Source organism: Leptosomus discolor, chromosome 3, assembly GCF_034619465.1.
Source record: "Leptosomus discolor isolate bLepDis1 chromosome 3, bLepDis1.hap2, whole genome shotgun sequence".
Lineage (NCBI taxonomy): Eukaryota > Metazoa > Chordata > Aves > Leptosomiformes > Leptosomidae > Leptosomus > Leptosomus discolor.
Genome location: NC_141393.1, coordinates 77807114 through 77825190, shown reverse-complemented (window position 1 = coordinate 77825190; position 18077 = coordinate 77807114). Strand labels below are relative to the sequence as shown.

The 18077-nt window shown below is 38.9% G+C and overlaps 1 protein-coding gene across 6 annotated transcripts; it reads left to right on the top strand.

The window, feature by feature from the left end:
* Positions 1–6608: 6608 nt before the first annotated feature.
* On the top strand, positions 6609–15408 carry SLC35A3 (solute carrier family 35 member A3). 6 transcript variants are annotated; one of them, XM_086462694.1, is made up of 7 exons: positions 6609–6813; positions 7671–7825; positions 7907–8029; positions 9131–9302; positions 12121–12239; positions 12749–12882; positions 15053–15408. In XM_086462694.1, the coding sequence occupies exons 1-7, from the start codon at positions 6627–6629 to the stop codon at positions 15141–15143; spliced, it is 981 nt and encodes a 326-aa protein (XP_086318820.1). In that variant the 5' UTR covers positions 6609–6626; the 3' UTR covers positions 15144–15408. The 6 variants fall into 6 exon arrangements, with proteins under 6 accessions (XP_086318820.1, XP_086318815.1, XP_086318816.1 ...); XM_086462689.1 differs by lacking the exon at positions 7907–8029 and having other exon boundaries at positions 6625–6813; XM_086462690.1 differs by lacking the exon at positions 12749–12882 and having other exon boundaries at positions 6625–6813; positions 15053–15140.
* Positions 15409–18077: the final 2669 nt, after the last annotated feature.

Below are 18077 nucleotides of genomic sequence, written 5' to 3'. Positions count from 1 at the left end.
AAGGGGGCAAAAGCATAGAAGGAAATCTTACAAAAAGAGGTTCTTCAGGTTCTGTGAGCTAGCTCTTGCTCCACTTTCCAGTGGTGCTTTTCCTCTTTATTGCCAGCTTATTGTGTTTGTATAGGTGGAGCATCAGCTCGGGGCTTATGTTTCATTTCAGAGGTGTGAAACACAATCCGGTTCCCTTAATCTGCTATCCCGGTTTCAAAGCAAATGCCCAGTGTGTCCATACCCGTTCCACTGGAATGTAGTGTTCTGTACTCTCTGCTCTGTTTTTCCTTCTGCAAGGCGGGCTCAAACAGTGTTTATTTTCTGGCAGATCCCAGACATGGAACTTGGTGTACTGGCACACAAAACTCAAACTTTGCATTTTGCAGTTTTAAGAGGCTGGTTGTCTGCTTCTGTTTGGCTTTGTATTTAACTAACGTGCAAGTGCCTTTTGTTTGGTTAAACAGTCTTCAACTCATTAATCATAAAATGGCATAAGAGCTAGCAATAGCCCTAACTCCTGTCTGTGACTTGGCGTTTTACTCTAAAAGGCTGTCGGCAGTGAAAACGATTCACAGCTAGGCTGGAAGGAATGTAATTCATGTAATGCCATCACTGTGAAGATTGGAAGCATAATAGTAGTTAGTAATATTTTTTTTTTTTTCTAATTTAACTTTCCTTGTGACGGACTAGGGAGGAGTAAAGAAATAGTTGCCAGCAGAAGTTATTTTCGTGTCAAATCTTTTGGTAAGTGTGTAGAAATTAATACAAACATTAACTCCGTAGCCTGGTGGAAAGGCCTCGTGTCACCATTTTCCGTTACTCTGTATGCGTTTGGCTCTGATACGGTGCGTCCCCAGGCCGTCACCTAGGAAGGCCTTTGCTTTTGCGCCTGTGCAGCATCCCAGACTCTGCCAATTCGGTGTAAATTGCAGGATGGGAGCCTAAACCAGCAGTACATTTTCCTCTGTCGTGAATTCCTCTCGTTTTGTCTGTACGGACATGTTCTGGAGATGTGTCAGTGGTAAATGGACCTTGATTTACTGACATCATGACCATAGGTACCCCGAAACTTGACTTTTTAATTGCATCTTACAGTGAGAGGTGCTGAGTACCTGCAGCTCATTGACTGTAACGTAGCCCATCACATCTGTTACCTGGTAGTAATTGCATGCATGACTTACTGGGGATTGCTTGGTCATTTGACAGAGGGCATGTTGTTATTTTAATCTGTACATTTAACCTGCTTTTTTGTTACGTGACTTGTTGGAATTCATTGTTAATTGTTTGGGGTTTTTTTTTATTGTGTTAGCTACTTCTTGAGAAAGGTACTTGGGGTTTTTTGGATGCCAGTTTCTTTCTTCCGAGTTTTCTGTCGTACTCTCTTGAAGGTTCAGGAAATTTAAGGAAAATTAAATTTAATGAATACAATAAAAAGTGAGCCAGCTGCAGTGACTGTAAGAAAAGTTTTCGTAGTAACTCTGGCTGAATTAATGAAATACAATGCAGAATATTGGATAGTGTGGGATACTGAAAGAACTTTCAGTGGAATTGTTGCAGGAGACATGCACAGTCAAATAAACAAAATTTGGATAATTTGTGCATGAACTATCATCTTTTCTATTTATAAAGTAATACGTGAACATTAAGGCACCCCAACCTTAAAATTTCAATGCGTCTAAAACATGCTAATCAACTAGGTACTTGATGTTGGACAAAGTTGAGTCTTAACAGTTCTGTGCTCACTTTATCTTAATATATTTGTATCAGCATGGTGTGAAATTTTGGAGTACCTGGATCTGTGGAGTTGCCCCTGCTCCTTTGTTCTTGCAGGTGGTGTTAGGCCATGCTTGCTGGAAGGATCTCCATAACATGCAGTATAACTCCAACTGCCTTTGGAAAATGTCTCCTGACAGCCTCTAGTCTCTGAGTTTAACTAAAATAAATTAGTCAAATTCCCTTCTTAAGAGTTCTCTTTTTTTTTTTTTTAGTGTTTTAGGTCAAACTGAAGTAATTCTGTGAGATTTTGAGATCTCCTACGAACTCAAGAATAGGATAAATTCATAAACTAATCCTTAATTTTTCACAAGATTCTGCTACTGTAGATATTTAGTAGCTGAGAAGCTCGAAAGTTTATACCATCAGATCTTTAAAAGACAAAATCTTAAGGTTAAGAAAAGTCCTGTAATCTTCTTGTTGCTCCTGTAGTAAATCCTGATTAGTATTAACGAGTTTTGTTAAGAATGAATAGAAGAAAATAAAATATATATGTATATTTACTGTTCATTAAGTCAAATTGATTATGTTCCTTTTGGCCTAATGTATTTCATCTGTAAACATTAGAATTGATCAGTATTTTAAGAGGGAAAGTATAGGGATGATATAAAAACAAAATGTAAAATATGAAATTTTAGCCTGTGGTGGAGTAGTTACTAAGGGAGATGAAAGTCTGCAAGTCAGAAATTTATTCATTTTCTCTGAATGAATATTATGAGATGTAAATACGTGATTTTCCACTTTAAAAAAATCTGCTTCCTTTGAACAGATACTTTCCACACTTTGCACAGTCTGATACCTTGAGCTGAAGGCATTACTTCCTGTATAGATTGGTTTGGTTGGTTTTCTGAGTCTATAAATCATTTCCAGGGTCCTCTTCCTTTATACTTTTAAGGAGGGTATATCTATCTGCATTTTATCCACCTGTGCGTACTGAAGTCAAATGTTACGTGGCTGTAAGTACTGTCTTGGCTTACTGCACGTTGACTCCCCGTGTAAACCTGCCTTTGACCTCTTCCCCTGCCTTCCAGAGTGCTGGCTGTAGGGTGTGCCTACATGGTATACTGAATGACGTATGCAGAAGCAGTTTACTTTTTTTTTTTGACCTAGACTAACAAAAGAAAGGAATAATGAACCTAGTCACTCAGTTAACAGATGTGACAGGCTGCATTACAGTCAATGAGTTGCGGGCACTTAGCACCTCTCACGGTAAGATACAGTTCAAAAGTCACTGAGTTAATGTGAGCACTCAACTTCCAGTCTTTGAATTAGCAAACCTAAATCTGATTTTTGGAACAGGTGCATCCTGCAGAGTAGTCTGTCCAAAGCCCCGTAAGAAATCTAAGCCTGGCTGTAGCTTTGCACAGGAAATGTGTTGGGAACGTTCATTTCATTACTGGTTTAAGACAATCTAAGTGTGGGCTGTTACTGAAGACAATAGTTCATTTAGTGCGTGACTGCACAGGCTGTTGGCAGTGCAGGTAACAGGAACTCACGGCTACAAGAGGGTGATTACACCTCTGGTAGTAATCTGCAAATCTAAACCTGCTGTGAAACTCCAGCTGAAGACAGTTCAACTGTTTGAAGTTCAGTACTTGGCTCCTTTTCTGCAGCCAGTCCCCGTTTTGCACAGAATTCTATGAACTGGTATGCAGCTTTTTGAAAAGAAAGGAAGAGGGACCAGGAGAGCTGATAAGAGATTATGTGTTCTCAGTAGTGGGTGGTTATTATATTGGCATACATAAGTTTCAGGGCTCTCTAGTTCCTGCTCTGCGAACCAACTATGCATAAGTACAGCATGAAACTTCACACACTTGTTCTCTGCAAGCCTGTCTTGCTAACCACCGACAGGGCAACTTTTAACAGATATCTGTATGTCTGCTGTCACACTGGACACTTAAAGTCCGTTTTGTGTGAATTTTGGGAACTCTGAAACTGCTTTGGTGAACTGTGATAGAGAAATATTTCCTGCTGCTGGCACCTTTTTGAGACACATTATCTAGGGAAAGTTCCTTTTTTTAACCATGATTGCTAATGAAAACAAGACTGGAGTTCAAGCTAATACTGTGGTATGTATTTCTTATGGCTTTGGTGATGGGCTTATGAAACTGTGGTGCTTTGTTGGTATGTTTTCATGCTGAATGCTTTGGTACTTGCTCACAAACAAGGTATTGGTGATTTACTTTAAAATTACATTTTAAACTGCTTAGTAAATAGATGGAATTATGTCAGCAAGAAATTAATGTGAATGTTATTTTCTGATACTGTGACTTATTTTGAAGGCTAAGGAATTGATCTCTGAAAATTTTGAACATTTGTAAACCCCTTTGTCACTTCAGAGGCTGATAGAATGCCGGAATTTGGGTCCGAGTTCAGGAGAGATGTCTGTTCCCATTATCTGTATTTTGTTCAGAAGCATTTAAAAACCTTATTTATCTGTAAGTGGGCTTTCAGGAAATTTAGTGTTGTTCATCTTAACCATTGCTGTTTGTGTTTCTGGGTTGTCAGGTCTCAATAAGGAAAAATGAGGCAGACGGAAAAGGTGGAAGAAAGTGTGCAAGTTGGCTCACATAAATGTGTGTTTTGCAATGTCAGTTTTCTCTAGTGGTGTAGGCAGACCTTTTCGTGAAGTTCAGTTCTCTATCTTCTCTCAGTGGATTTTTTTTTTCTTTTGCTTTTTCTCCCTCTATCTTCTCTATGCTGCTGTATTTCTCCAGAGAGTACGATCTCTGACCTGGCACATCCCCTCTTCATCCCTTCACGGGAACTGTTCTTCTGTTTCTCCTCCTTGTTCTTGGCTGTAGCAAGGCAGTTCTTCGAAGATGTTCCTCATTGACTAACTGATCTTCTCAGTTTTGTTGTTGGGGATGCATATTTCCACAGTTAACATCCTCACGTAAAGGGTTATTCCACCAGAACCTGTGGAAAAAGTTAGCAAATCTTCAGTGTTGTGTCCGGCTTTCTTCTCCTTCGTGCTTTACATTTCTGTCTGACTTGTATTGTCCAGTGCAGCTGCATCTTTAGTATTTGTTTCTTCAGCGAGTTAAATGAGATCATAGTTCATACAAAAGTATCTTCTATTAAGATTCCTTCAAGGAATCCTTGTGTATTTCTTCCTCAGTTTCTGCATCCTGGCATCTTTTTCTTCCTCCTTTGCCAAATATTTTACAGCCATATGATTCTACAGTTAAAAAAATGTATTGTGTAGGATACAAGTATGTACGTCATATCTCTGGCTGTTGGCAATTCGTATTTTCTGCAATGTCTCGTGAGTATCCATATAGGTATAATATATAGGTATTAATTTGACTTTGTATACTTGGCTGGAGAAAATCTATTAATGCTTAGAGACAAGATAGAGGCAAGTCAGAGTTATTTGAATAGCACAGCTCTCCCGATCTCTGGAAAAATAGCTATGAAAATTGTTATGAAATGCATCTTGAGCTAGAGAAATGCAGTCAGCAAGAAGCAGCTTCAGTTTCAGCTATGATATTTAGAGGTATTAGCACATCCTTCAGCAGTGTGTACAAAACTAGCTAGTTAATGAGTCAAAACGTGTGTGCCTGTAGGTGTAACACATGCATGGGGACAGCTCTGGCACGTGCGTCCAGGAAGTTGTGCTCATGCCATCCCTAGGCTTCTAAAAGTGAGAACTGCATTCATTGTCTTGACTTGTTACTGTTTTTCTTTTACTTGAAAACATATTTGTTAACTTTTAATTACTGATTTGCTTTTCCTTTGGCATTACAAAACACTGCTCCGTTTTTGAGTATGTGAGCAGTGAAGGCAGTAGTAGTTAATTTTTTATAGAAAGCAATAATTTCTGTGCTTATGGAAATTCTTAATATGAAGAATAGCAGAAAATTATATAGTATTCTGAATAGCAGTGATGCACTTTGTAATTTCCTTGTAATATACTGTGCTTGCAAAATGAGAGTTGCTTTCTCTGTTAGTCTTCTGCACTCAGTTACCGCTTTAATTGGTAACTAAGGGCAAAGACAACCACATCAGCTTGGTGAAAGTTCATGGTAGAGACGAGGATGATACAGCTTTACTAATGTAAGGTTTGTGGTAGTCAGCACAGTATGAGAAAGTAGGGGCAGTCACCTGTCACCTATATTCAACTAATTTTTTCTGAGCAGGATAATCAGCAGGACAGGTTTAGCGCTGTCTCCCCTGCAGGTCCTCCATCCCACGTTTCGCTCTCCAGCCCTGCTTTCCCACAAGTCTCCTTTTCCTCAGGCATACCTCTCATTTTCATTTAAAGCAGCCCAACCCTCACCCTGTCTTGTGCTGGCACTGTGTCATCTGGCAAGGCAGAGACTGCAACCTGAAAGACTTTGGAGAGGTGGAAGAACGAGATCTCTTCCTCCTGGGAATAGCTCACTGCAGCAGGGGTACTGGGCATTCTGCAGTACCATGGTGTGGGGCTTTTTCACGTTGAAGATACCTTCCGAGCCTTCACCTATATAAAGAAATCCATGACTGATTTAACTTGGGAGATTTCTTTCATGAAATCAGTTATTGGAAAGCTAATTATCAGTTATTAGTCCTTATTTTACTTTATTATTATTATTACAGATAAGAAATATTTATTTTCTTTGTTAGTTATCACTTCTCCTGATGTTTCAGTATGCTTCCCCATTTGTAATCATGTATTTGAAAAACACTTTTGAACTGTTAATGTCCTTTTTCTTTTTAAATGTCAGGTTAGGTTTGTTGTTTTCCTTCAGCTGAGCTCCCTGGATAACTTTTTTTTTAATACGCTGGTTCCCAAGGGAAACATCTATCTGCAGTATTACCTTTTTTAAGTCTGGGTTTGTTTGGTTTTTTTTCTGTTTCAGGAAGAAAAAAGTCAAGAAATGTCTACCAATTTAAAATACCTTTCCTTGGGCATCCTGGTTTTTCAGACCACAAGTTTAGTCTTGACCATGCGTTATTCCCGGACGCTGAAAGAAGAAGGACCTCGTTACTTATCCTCTACTGCAGTAGTTATTGCTGAACTTCTGAAGATTTTGGCCTGTGTTCTATTGGTCTACAAAGACAGCAGTATGTGTCAAATTTTGCGCCAAATAATTTTCCTAATCAATATGCTGTATTGTAGTGGCAACTGCAAAGCAGCCATGTGAGTACAGGCGTACAACAAAGCATTTCCCTTCTCCTCATGTAAGAAATAGTCTTTCCACTCCTCAACACACGATACAAGATACTGTGTGTTTGCTGAAGAGAGTTCTCTAAAGAATGTGAATACGGAGGAGTGCAAGAGTAAATTGTCTACTAACAGCTTGAAGCTTGCATTTACTCAGGCATTTTAAGAAATGCATATGTAGAAGTGGGAGAAAATAAGAAGCTTCAAGTGTGTCCAAAGCATGAATGATAATTTAGAAGCCTGCAATAAACAGCAGATGCAGAAGGGAGGAAGCAATTTCATTACTACAGGTCACAGTTTTAAGCTCAAAAAAAGTTCTTCTTTTGTACATTTTATACTGAATTTATCTGGTTCCTTGACACATATGTTTGATCTTCAACAGCTTAAAAATATCATTGAATACGCATAAGTCTTGATGACAGTAGGCTTCTAAATGTGCACGTTTTAGGTGATACGCTTTGATGTATCATCTTCAACTACTGATAGGGTTTTAATAAGTTTTACCTAAAGTATTTTGAATAATTGTTCTAGTTCTTATAGTCCAGGCTACAGGAAGACACTCTGCAGCCTTTTTTTCTTACATTATGAGGCTTACAAACGTCAAACACACATAGATAGTATTTTGAGGTCTTGATAGCAGTGATGGCTATAAAAAGGGGGCAACAATCCTTAAGAACAGAACATTGCATGCACTCTCTCTTTTTTTTCCCCTCTCCTTTTAGTGAATGTCTATTTCTTTTATTGTTTCTCTGGGTAGAGTGCAATTTACGGACTCTGAACAGAGTGCTACATGATGAAATCCTTAATAAACCCATGGAAACTCTGAAACTTGCTATTCCTTCAGGAATTTATACTCTTCAGAATAACTTGCTGTATGTAGCATTATCAAACCTAGATGCAGCCACATACCAGGTATTGTACTTTTGGATTTCTCTACAAGTTTCAAAAAGCCCTGTGAATTATGCGGTAGTAACTGTTTCTGGGTTCTTCTAGGTTACGTATCAACTGAAAATTCTTACCACAGCATTGTTTTCTGTGTCCATGTTGAGCAAGAAATTGGGTGTTTACCAGTGGCTTTCATTAGTAATATTGATGACAGGAGTGGCATTTGTGCAGGTAAATATTAACAGGTGATTTGTGCTTATTTAACGTGTTTATTCAAGGAACATGGATTTCCATACTGATTATACAGCTTTCTGATTCTACCGGCTGCACCAGGGTGTGGTCAGGAGCTACAAATCACAGCTGGCCAGGGCTAGAGGACACCCAGAAGTGGTTCCAAGGCAGAAAATAACACCTTCTTGGTCCCAGTGCTCTGCTGTAGAATGTGACAGGGCCTCTGGAGCAACCTGCAAATAACAGTGGTAGCAGTGTTTATCAGCACGCTCCTTCAGACACTGGGGAGTCACAGGTCTTCTGTGCCAGCGCAGTCCTGCTGCTCACCTTGGGATAGTTTCAGCACAGCAAATTTAGTTGTTCTAAACAGTGCAGGTACAGCGGTTTGTAGTTTTCAGAGGACAGGATAAGAGACTATTCTAAGAATTTTTAGCATATTTTAGCATATCCTAGAAAGTTTTATTTTAAAACTTAAGGATTTGAAAAAAAATCTGAGGATTAAATTTTATAGAATTTTCAAACTTAAAAATGAGAACAACAAATTCTGATAGTACTTAACAGACTCTTCGGTATATTTTTGTCTATGACATTACATTTTATTCTGTATTTATTAGCATTAGGTATATTGCAGGATTTAGCTTCATGAATTTCAGCTTTAGTCGTCTGCATAATCACTGCACATGCAAAAGACAATTCGTCCCACCTTAAAGACAGCTGGTGTAAGTGGGTTTCTAACTGTGCTTATATTTGTAAGGTAAGTAACTGTCGGGTGGCAAGAGTTGGTGACTGTGGATGACCGTGATAAGTCATGCTGGGATTCAGAAACAGTTCTGGCTTATAAAGCATAAATCCTGGACCTGTTTAAAATTGATGGGTATTCTTCCAGTTCAGGCACCATTTTACTCCTTACAAATATGTAGAAAGAAAAAATACAGCTTTGCAGTCCTCCTTTAAAAGTATTTGTGGTGCAAAATACGAAACTTCACAAGCATGTGGTTGTCAGCATTTAGTAACTGTTACTGTTGCTAGAAAACAAATTTGCATTTTATGCTCATGACTTGATTGTATCGGTGAATCTTGTATAATTGTTTTTACATCCAGTGGCCTTCAGACTCTCAAGCAACAGCTGCTAAGGAGCATTCAGCAGGATCTCAGTTTGTAGGCCTGGTCGCCGTTCTTGTAGCATGCTTTTCTAGTGGATTTGCTGGGGTTTATTTTGAGAAAATATTAAAGGAAACGAAGCAGTCTGTGTGGATCAGAAACATTCAGCTTGGTAAGTTTAATTTTGGTCATCTCTTAGAGATACTGCATTCTGAAGAATTAGGATAAATGTGCAAAATTATGTGTATAAATAAAAAAACATCACCAACATTTTAGTATTTGGCATAAATGTACTTTTAAATCCAAGAGTATGAACTCTGCTAGGTACAATTCTAGCAGTTGATTTCTGATCTCAACCTAGTTCTTGATTTAACTTGCTTATAGAGTGTCTGTAAACTTGTACAGAATCTGTCAATTGAATTTCTGTTTAAAATTTTCTAAACAAGTTATCTTATGCAGGATTCTGTGTATCTTCTATGTTTAAAGCTGTCTTTTGCACTAGTTCATAAGATCTGATAAATATAGATAATATTCCTTTTTTTTTTTTTTTTTAGATAATGTAGGAACATTAAAATAGGTTTCTAAATCAGTATTTTGAGATGTTTTAAAATTAACTTTTTTTTTCTCTTGTGTCTGGGTAGGCAGTTTTTATACCTCTTCACGTGTAGGCAATACTTATTTATTCCATATTTGAATAAATGCTTTCAGCAGAATTTGAACTTTTTAGCACCTTAGAACAGACTCTTGATGAAATCCACAGCACTGTAGAACTGAGTCATGAGGGTGGTTTAGTGGGTCAGACCTGTGTACTGAGTCTGGCAGAATGTAATGAAGTAACATCAAAACTGGAGGTGGTGTGGGGGTTTTTTTTCTAATTGGATAGTTGGTCAAACACTGGTGTGGCCAAAAATGTCTGAATACAAGCAATATTTTTTCCTTTCTTTTCCTGTTGCTGTGTTTTAATTATAAATGGTTTCAGTTGAAAATGTAGAACTGCATTTTGATTCTATTTTAATATTTTTACATATCCATAACATTTTGAAGCTTGACGATAGAGAAGGGGATCAAAACCTCTGCTTACTATCTGTCAGTATTTATTGAAATTGTGTATATTAAAACTAAGTTTTCTTGAAGAGGGTGTAGGAGATACATCAGGAAAGGTTATGTTAGGTGATTTTGGAGGCAGAGGAGGGTGGGTAGCTGGGGCTTGGTCCAGGATTTAAGGTAAGATTTGGTGCTCCGCGTGGAGCTGCAGTGTAGAATCCATTGCCGAGGAAAGCTGATTATTATTCCTCTACATTTCCATGCTAAAAGCACTTTGGTGGGCAACAATGCAGGTATCTGAAGCAATTTCCAATTAAACATTCGTAATAGTTGAAAAATCAATGATCTCTTCTAAAACATTCTTCTGATTTTTCTACAAAAATATGTATGAAAACATATTTCTCCAAAAGTGTGTATGAAAACAAATGAGTTTGATAGTCGGCCTGGTCCTGTATTGAATGTTCCAGTAACTGCTTTGTGAAAACCATGAGATCAGAACAGACTGTGTCTAAACACAAACTGTTCCAGGTAGTGAATAACTGGGACTATGATATATGAAGACATAAATGTGTGGGATAATAGTGAGAATCTAATCACCTGATTATTTTTTTTTTTAAATTTATTTTTTTCACTGAGCTTAATTTGCCTCCATACAAAACTGGGTAGAGTATGTTTCCTATTAAGGTTGTTATCAATTCAAAAATGAAATTAATTTTATCATATTCCATAGAGGGTTTCCTGATACAGCTTTCAGAAACTATTTAAAACATGAAATCACAATTTAAAAAACACATTATCGTATCCTTTCTGCGCATGCAAGATAGTTGCCCGCTTAAGACATTGCAGCATTTGGGAGCAAGTCAGTCATAAGCAAGAGCTTTGAAATGGAGCTTTTCTTAAAACACAAACAACAAAAACGGTATGTCCAACCTGGTTTTCATTTTCATATCCACAAAGAATTATTAGAACTGCAGAAAAAAATGGAAAATGTATTGAAATAATTGTTGAAAAAAATCAGATTTTAATGCATACCAGTATCATATTAGGGATGTGTGACTAGCTGGATTGATTTATTTATTTTAGCTGATCACTTGGAAAATAAAAGTAATTGGTTTAATCTGGGTGAAACCTGAATTTTTAATTGTGCCTACAAAACGAGTTATTTCTTATCAAACGGGAGGCTTTATTTTGTTCAAAACAATGCTGCCCTCTTCAGACGCAAAGAAATGTGAGGAAAATAGAGGTCAGCTTTTCCCGGAAAAGGAATGGGAAAACTGTTCCCCCTGCCCTGCTCAGGACTCGAGCCTACCTCAGTCACAGGGGAGGTGCTTGTGTTACTCCCCTGCCCGAGGGGGTTAGGGAAAGTTTCCTATTCGATACAAGAATGCTATACTCGCCAGATTATAAACTTTGTAATTCTGGTCTCAATTTCTTATTTTGACATTAAGTCTCTACCTGTAAACGTGTGTTGTGTGTGAGGCTGGTTCAGAAGAATCCCCCTTTCAAGATCCTTGTCTGAATTGGCAGACGGGCAAGTCCTGCTCTTGCTGTGTCAGAGACCATCTCCTGCACTGAAAGTTTTCCCTGTTTTTCTCTGCAGGTTGTAGTGTGACTTCAGCCTGCGGTCATGGCTAGTTTTGAGAAAACTGAAATTGTGTTTAAGTGAACTTTGCTATATGCCATAAACAAACCCACCCCATTCCAGTAGAAAGCAATGGAAGATAAGTATATAAGAATATCCTAATAGAAACAATCAAAACTTGTTATAAATGTGGAAAATAGCATTTGAAAGAGTATCTGTCTGGACACTGATTGCATTTGAACGTGATGGTATTGCAAGTGGCAGTCCTATTTTAAAATCAGAAATATGTGAGCAGTCCTTGAGGACAAGGAACCTGTTTGCGTGTTTTTCACCTGAAGCTTTTAAATCAATCTTGTACTTTCAGGATTTTTTGGTAGCATATTTGGACTGATGGGTGTATACATTTATGATGGAGAACAGCTGTCAAAGAATGGATTTTTTCAAGGATACAATAAGCTTACTTGGGTAGTTGTTGTTCTACAGGTGAGATACCTTGTATCACGTGTTTCTGTGAAGGCCCTTGGGATTTACTCCTCTATAAAAGACTGGGGAAACTAATGGGTGTCCTTGAAGCTACTGAGAATTCTATAGTCAAAAGTCTGATCTATCACTATTAGAATAAACCTCTAAATAAAACCCTGGAAAATATATAGCAAGTATATGACTAAGTGTTGTGCAACATAAAAGCATGTAAGCACTATTTCTTTTGCAATGTTTAAAAAAAAAAAAAAATATGCCCTTCCTCTTGTGGCTAAAAATGTATAGTACAAGCATTTCCACTAGTTTAATGATGGCAATACGATCAACAATTTCTTTAATGGGGCAAGAACTCCTCCTCCAATATTCATCTTCAATGCATATCCATAACATAAAATAAATGTAATGCTCCTCACCGTAGGCGGAAGCTTTTCCTAAAGTAAGCGCGTGTTGTTAAAATAGATGTTCTCAGTGGAATTATCAGGTCGCAAATCCAAACCTCAATATTTTTTCAGGCACTTGGAGGGCTGGTGATTGCTGCTGTTATAAAATATGCAGACAACATTTTAAAGGGATTTGCAACTTCTCTCTCTATTATACTCTCCACGTTGATCTCCTATTTCTGGCTGCAAGATTTTGTCCCTACAAGGTAAGAATTATTTTCCCTGTATGGTGGAAAAAAAAAAAAAATAGTTGAAATAGTTGGAAAAAATAAGTTAATGCTTAGCAGGTAGAACTGCAAAAACAGATAAAAAACCAGTCCAAGCCACACTTTTAGGGTGCTTAGATACCACTTGCACATAAAAATTCAGTTTCGTAACATGCTGCAGCTGGTACTTCATCTTTTCAGCGTCGGTGGCGGGATTTTCTGTAAGATACAGCCCCCCCCCTCCGGTCAGGAGTAACCGAAACTCAAAGCCTGGCTTTAGACAGCCCCTCCCGTGCAGGCTCCGTGGGTTACTCCGCCGCCCCGCGGGTCCCCGTCCCGTGTCCCGTGTCCCGTCCCGCCCGGTGGCGGCGGGTGGCGCAGGGCAGCCTGCCCCCTGCTGGCGGCGCCGGGCGGGGCTGCCACCGGGGCTGCCACCGGGGCTGCCGGTCCCTTCCGCAGGTCCCCGCCGTGCCCGGGGGGTTACGGCCGAGCCATGGTGATGGTGAGAATGGGTTTGTACTGGTTTTCACCCCGGTCTCCAAAAGAGAGCTGCAGCCGTGCACGCGTGGGAGTTAGGCTGCAGCGATTGTTGCCCAAGGACAGCCAGAAGCCCAAAAGCAGAGCTTTTTTGTAGAGAGAATACCCTATTTATCAGTGAAAACAACCGAGAGAGAGAGAAAAATGCTTGCTCTGTGCTTCAGGCCCGGTGCACTGTGTCCTGGTGTTTTGTGCATCAGATGTTCGCGGCGGGGGCGGGCTCCGCAACAGTGCTGGTCTTGGCAGAGCCTGCTGGTATATGGAGGGCAAACATAATATTCCAACTTTCAGATATATTAATAGAATTTTGCTTGTGATTGACTTCTACTCCTCACATATGTTCCCCATCCTCATAGTGTAAAAATATTTTCAATAACATTTACGTCTTTTGTATCTGATACAAAGAAACATCTTTTTTATCTGAAAGTAGCATTTTTAATATTAGCAGGAGTTTACTTAAACATTCAAATCCTGAAGCAGAACAACTATTTAGGCTTAAAAAGTGGAAGACAGTGAACTTGAATTATGAGTAGCCTGCACTTGTCCTATTAAAACAAGTGTAAGTAGTGGTTTCAGAGTTTCTGTGTGCTCAAATGGAAAATTAATAAGTAACTTACCAGCTTCTGCAAACATGGTGAAAATGGAAACAGTGGTAAATAATTAAATGAGATGGACCCCACTAGCAGCATGTAGAACTTGAAGCCATCTCGTTTAATAGAACTTGGTTAACTTCAGTTAATCAAACTTAATCTTTAGGACTTTGCTTATGCCAGCTGAATTTATTTGAACTGAAACTGCGTAATTGTTTCTGTCACTCCAGCAAACGTTTTTGATTGGGATAATAGACGTAAAGTACTTAAGTGTGTTGCAATGGATCGTGTCCAGAAATAGGCTGACTGTATTCTCTGAAGGATTATCATGTCATGCGCCACAGTTTTTTTTAGCGTTTGGTTCAGAAGATCAAAGTGTCAACATTGTCATGTCTTTATGACAAGGTTCTTTTCTAAAATGTGTACTGATTGTCTGCTGGCTTTGGACATTTTGTTTCAGACTTGTAGCTATCAAAACAACTTGAAAGGCCCATATGTCACAGTACAAAGGATGCCTTTATTATCTTTTCCTTACATAAATCTTTATGTATCTGCCAAAAATTAGATTATACTGACTTGCAAACTTGTTCTTGGGCAGCAGTAATTTGTTTTGACATAAGCTTTGGACGTTAAAGCAAACACGACTCCAACAACATGATGTACATGAGATGTTAAAAGTGGCAGAGTAACCACAGTAGCTGCGCTACTTCAGCTTCTGCTTGCATTTTGCACGGAGCCTTAGGCGAAAGGAAAAAATAAAAGATTACTTTTAACAGTTGTTCCGTGAAACTATAATTTTAGTTTTCAGAATATGTCAGTATAATGATACCTTTGTGGATGTAAGTTTCTTGTTTCAGCTTCTTCCTGCATCCTTCTGTGATAAATATATGCAAATTATTTTCTTCTTTATAAATCGGACAAATATAATTTATCTTTCTGTGTTCCCACAGGAAAAATACCCTTTCTTTTGATTGTATTACATAAACAAAATTGCCTCAACTAAAACAAGCTAACCTTTTCTTTTTTATCCCTATTCTATTCAGTGTCTTTTTCTTCGGAGCCGTCCTTGTAATAGCAGCTACTTTCCTATATGGTTATGATCCCAAACCTGCAGGAAATCCCATTAAGGCGTAGCAGACTTCCTCGTCAGCCTGCTTGTCAAGATCATGCACTGGGGGCCTTGCTAACAATGGCATGTGGGGAGTGTCATTGTGCGCGGCAAGGGAAGGATTGCTACCCTGAATCCGTGGAAGAAACGCTTATGAGTAGTTTTGAACAGCCAGAGGGGTTAGAGGCGGATGATGGTGCTGTCTGTAACTGATGAAAAAAAAACCCAACAAATATGGCAGGGGAATGCCCAGTGCAACTTGCTAATAAAAACTTGAAAGGAACAAAATGTTTCCAAGAAACTGCAATTAGGGATGTTTACAGCTTTGACTGGGATTGCGTCAAAAGAATTTACTGTATTGACTGCTGCAGAAATATGTCCTATGCACTCTTCGAAAGAGCACACGATAACGTTGTCAGATTGTATGTTTTTGCAATTTGACTATATTTAATCTGAGTAAATATGTTTTTAACTGTTTGTCTATTTACATGAAATCAGCTGAATACACGTCATAGTTCTAAAGCGATGGTTCTAATTAGGTATTCCTTATTAAAACTGTGAAGATCGAAGTATGACTGAAAGACACTTTCACAATATCAAATATTTTTATATTTTAGAAGGCTGATTTAATAACATAAATCTGTTATTAAATTATAGTATTATAATTCTGTTGCTTATATAAAACTATTGGAAGAATGTTAACATTCTCACCGAAGTACACAAAGGGAGGAGTTCAGCGTGAAAGCTGGAAATCTGTGTGGATCCTCCAGCCTTCATCAGGCTAGCCTGCAGTGTCCCGACAGAGGCCGTAACTCTGGGAACACAGGCCGGAGGGGGACGGCACTAACCTGGCACTCAGAGCAGCGTTAGGATGGAGGGCTCGCTCAGATGTAGTGTTCGTTCGATTTACTTCTTTTGATTATAAATCAACTTTTGGCAGAACCTTTAAAGTAGTTTTTACGCTTTAAATGTCCTCTGGGGATTTTTTTAACCACAATTTAAAAAAAAAAAAAGCCCACAATAAACATTTTAAATGCATTATTGTTGTCTGTAACAGCTCCGTCTGGAGCTATTATGGTGTATCGTCTGTGTGCTGTACTGTGCTGCAGTACAGAGGTGTTGTTTAAACAAGTGATGTTTACTCATGAACTCTCCAAGGCTTTTTCAGTACATTCCTATGTAATGGCTTAATTAGAGGTTATTTTTTAAAATCATTACTATTATTATTTTGTTCTGGGAGTCGTTGAGCCAACAGACCAAAATGGGTTCTCGGGAGCTATTCAGTCTTGTAGTGGAATTACTTTAATAGGAAACATAATGGAAAAAGTAATTAATTGTGCAATATGTAAACATAAAAGCGTGCTGTTCTGCTGTATTAAACCCAAAAAAACTTCATGGGGAAATCTAGGAACAATTAGAACTTAGATCAATTACACTGCTGTGAACACTTCACTTGTTGAAGTATTTGCATATGGCCAGAAACACCAAAACAAAACCAAAAAACCTGCCAGAACTAACGAACGAAAAAAACTGTCTTAAAAATCACTTGTTTTCAGGAGACCTGTTTACACTGATGTTAGTGTAGAGTGACTTCTTATCCCCATCACACTTGTAAAGGTAGACATTTATACAAAACATCTAAATAGTCCTTCACCTGTAGAATTGCAAGTGGTGAAAAGGTATGATTTCCTTTCCCCACCCCCCCATGCTCTTTCTCACTTCTGTCTTGTGCTAATGAACACATTGTGAAGAGAAAGGTGTTCTAAAATGTTTACCAAAGTACCTCATCCTCTTTGCCACATCTTAGTGGTGGATTGACGAGGACGTTCTGTAAGAGTGTGCTGAAATTTTTTCATGAATTATTGTACATGAAAAAGGAAAAATTTCACTTGTGTCAGCAAAGTAAAAATAGTGTTTTCCTTCTGTTGGCAATGACGTGAATTATCAACCTTTTTGTTTGTCGTTTCAGAGCAAGACATTAAAGAAATTTCAGAGTTATTGCAAGGGCTTGCTAAGCTTTGTGAACTGTGACTCCATCCCAGCATGGGTAATTGCAGGAGCGCTGCTACTCGGTAGTCACGACTGTCTTGTATTACCCTAAGTTGGCATTCTATGACAATACTAAACCTTTTACATAAAACACTCAGCGTGGCAAAACCTTGTAGTCATTTTGCCGCTGAAATACAACGTGAGGTAAGATGCACGTGTAGACCAGTGGCTCGCAGCGTGGCTTAGTGCAGAATGGGAGGTGCGTGACTCTGAAGTGATCCGAGACGTGTTGGCAGTCCTGTCGGAATCGGAGTTTGGCCTACATGGTAGTACTTTTAATTTCATGAATCACATTAGTGGGAACATTCAGGTGATGTAATGATGACTTCCTTGAGGAGTTTCTCCAAAAACATCAGGAGCAGGTTAAGAACGCTTTAAAGCCCGTTGAACGGGAAGGGACCAGATAGGCCGAATAATCACCACGTGGCTGGAGTTCTCTTACGTGCAACCCAGTTTTTGTATTTCAGGCCACTATTTGTCAGTAAGGACCAGTTTAAAGGAAAGAACAGGAATAGGTGCTCGTTGCTTTTGAACAGGATGTCAGACAGCTTTGGAAAGCGGGATCTCTGCTGTACTAAGGAGCAGTGACTCCTCTCTGCAGATCAGCGACTCTTCCATACTTGCATTAGACTATTCCATTAAATTTTCCAGCAGAGGGATAGGTCGCTTCACATGCGTGTTGCTGTAAAGGAAATACAAATTTTCGCTGTCTTTGCTTAGCCCTTTACCAGCTGAGGAAAGCCTCTGGTCTGAGGCCCTCCAGGTTGAAAAACATTATTCTAGACAGAGGGAAGGCAGCGCGTGTTTCGTGAGAACAGAGGGGGTTTGAGGAGGGCTTACTGACCTCTGTAACCGTTGCAATGTGGGAGCACGTGCACATTTTCTCATTGAGATACTTTTGTATCTGGATT

Excerpts from the sequence above, each read along its gene's own strand:
- SLC35A3 (XM_086462694.1), top strand. The coding sequence starts at position 6,627 with ATGTCTACCAATTTAAAATACCTTTCCTTGGGCATCCTGGTTTTTCAG. Across the intron at positions 9,303-12,120 it reads GATCAGAAACATTCAGCTTG|GATTTTTTGGTAGCATATTT; the intron begins GTAAGTTTAATT and ends TTGTACTTTCAG. Across the intron at positions 12,883-15,052 it reads CAAGATTTTGTCCCTACAAG|TGTCTTTTTCTTCGGAGCCG; the intron begins GTAAGAATTATT and ends TATTCTATTCAG.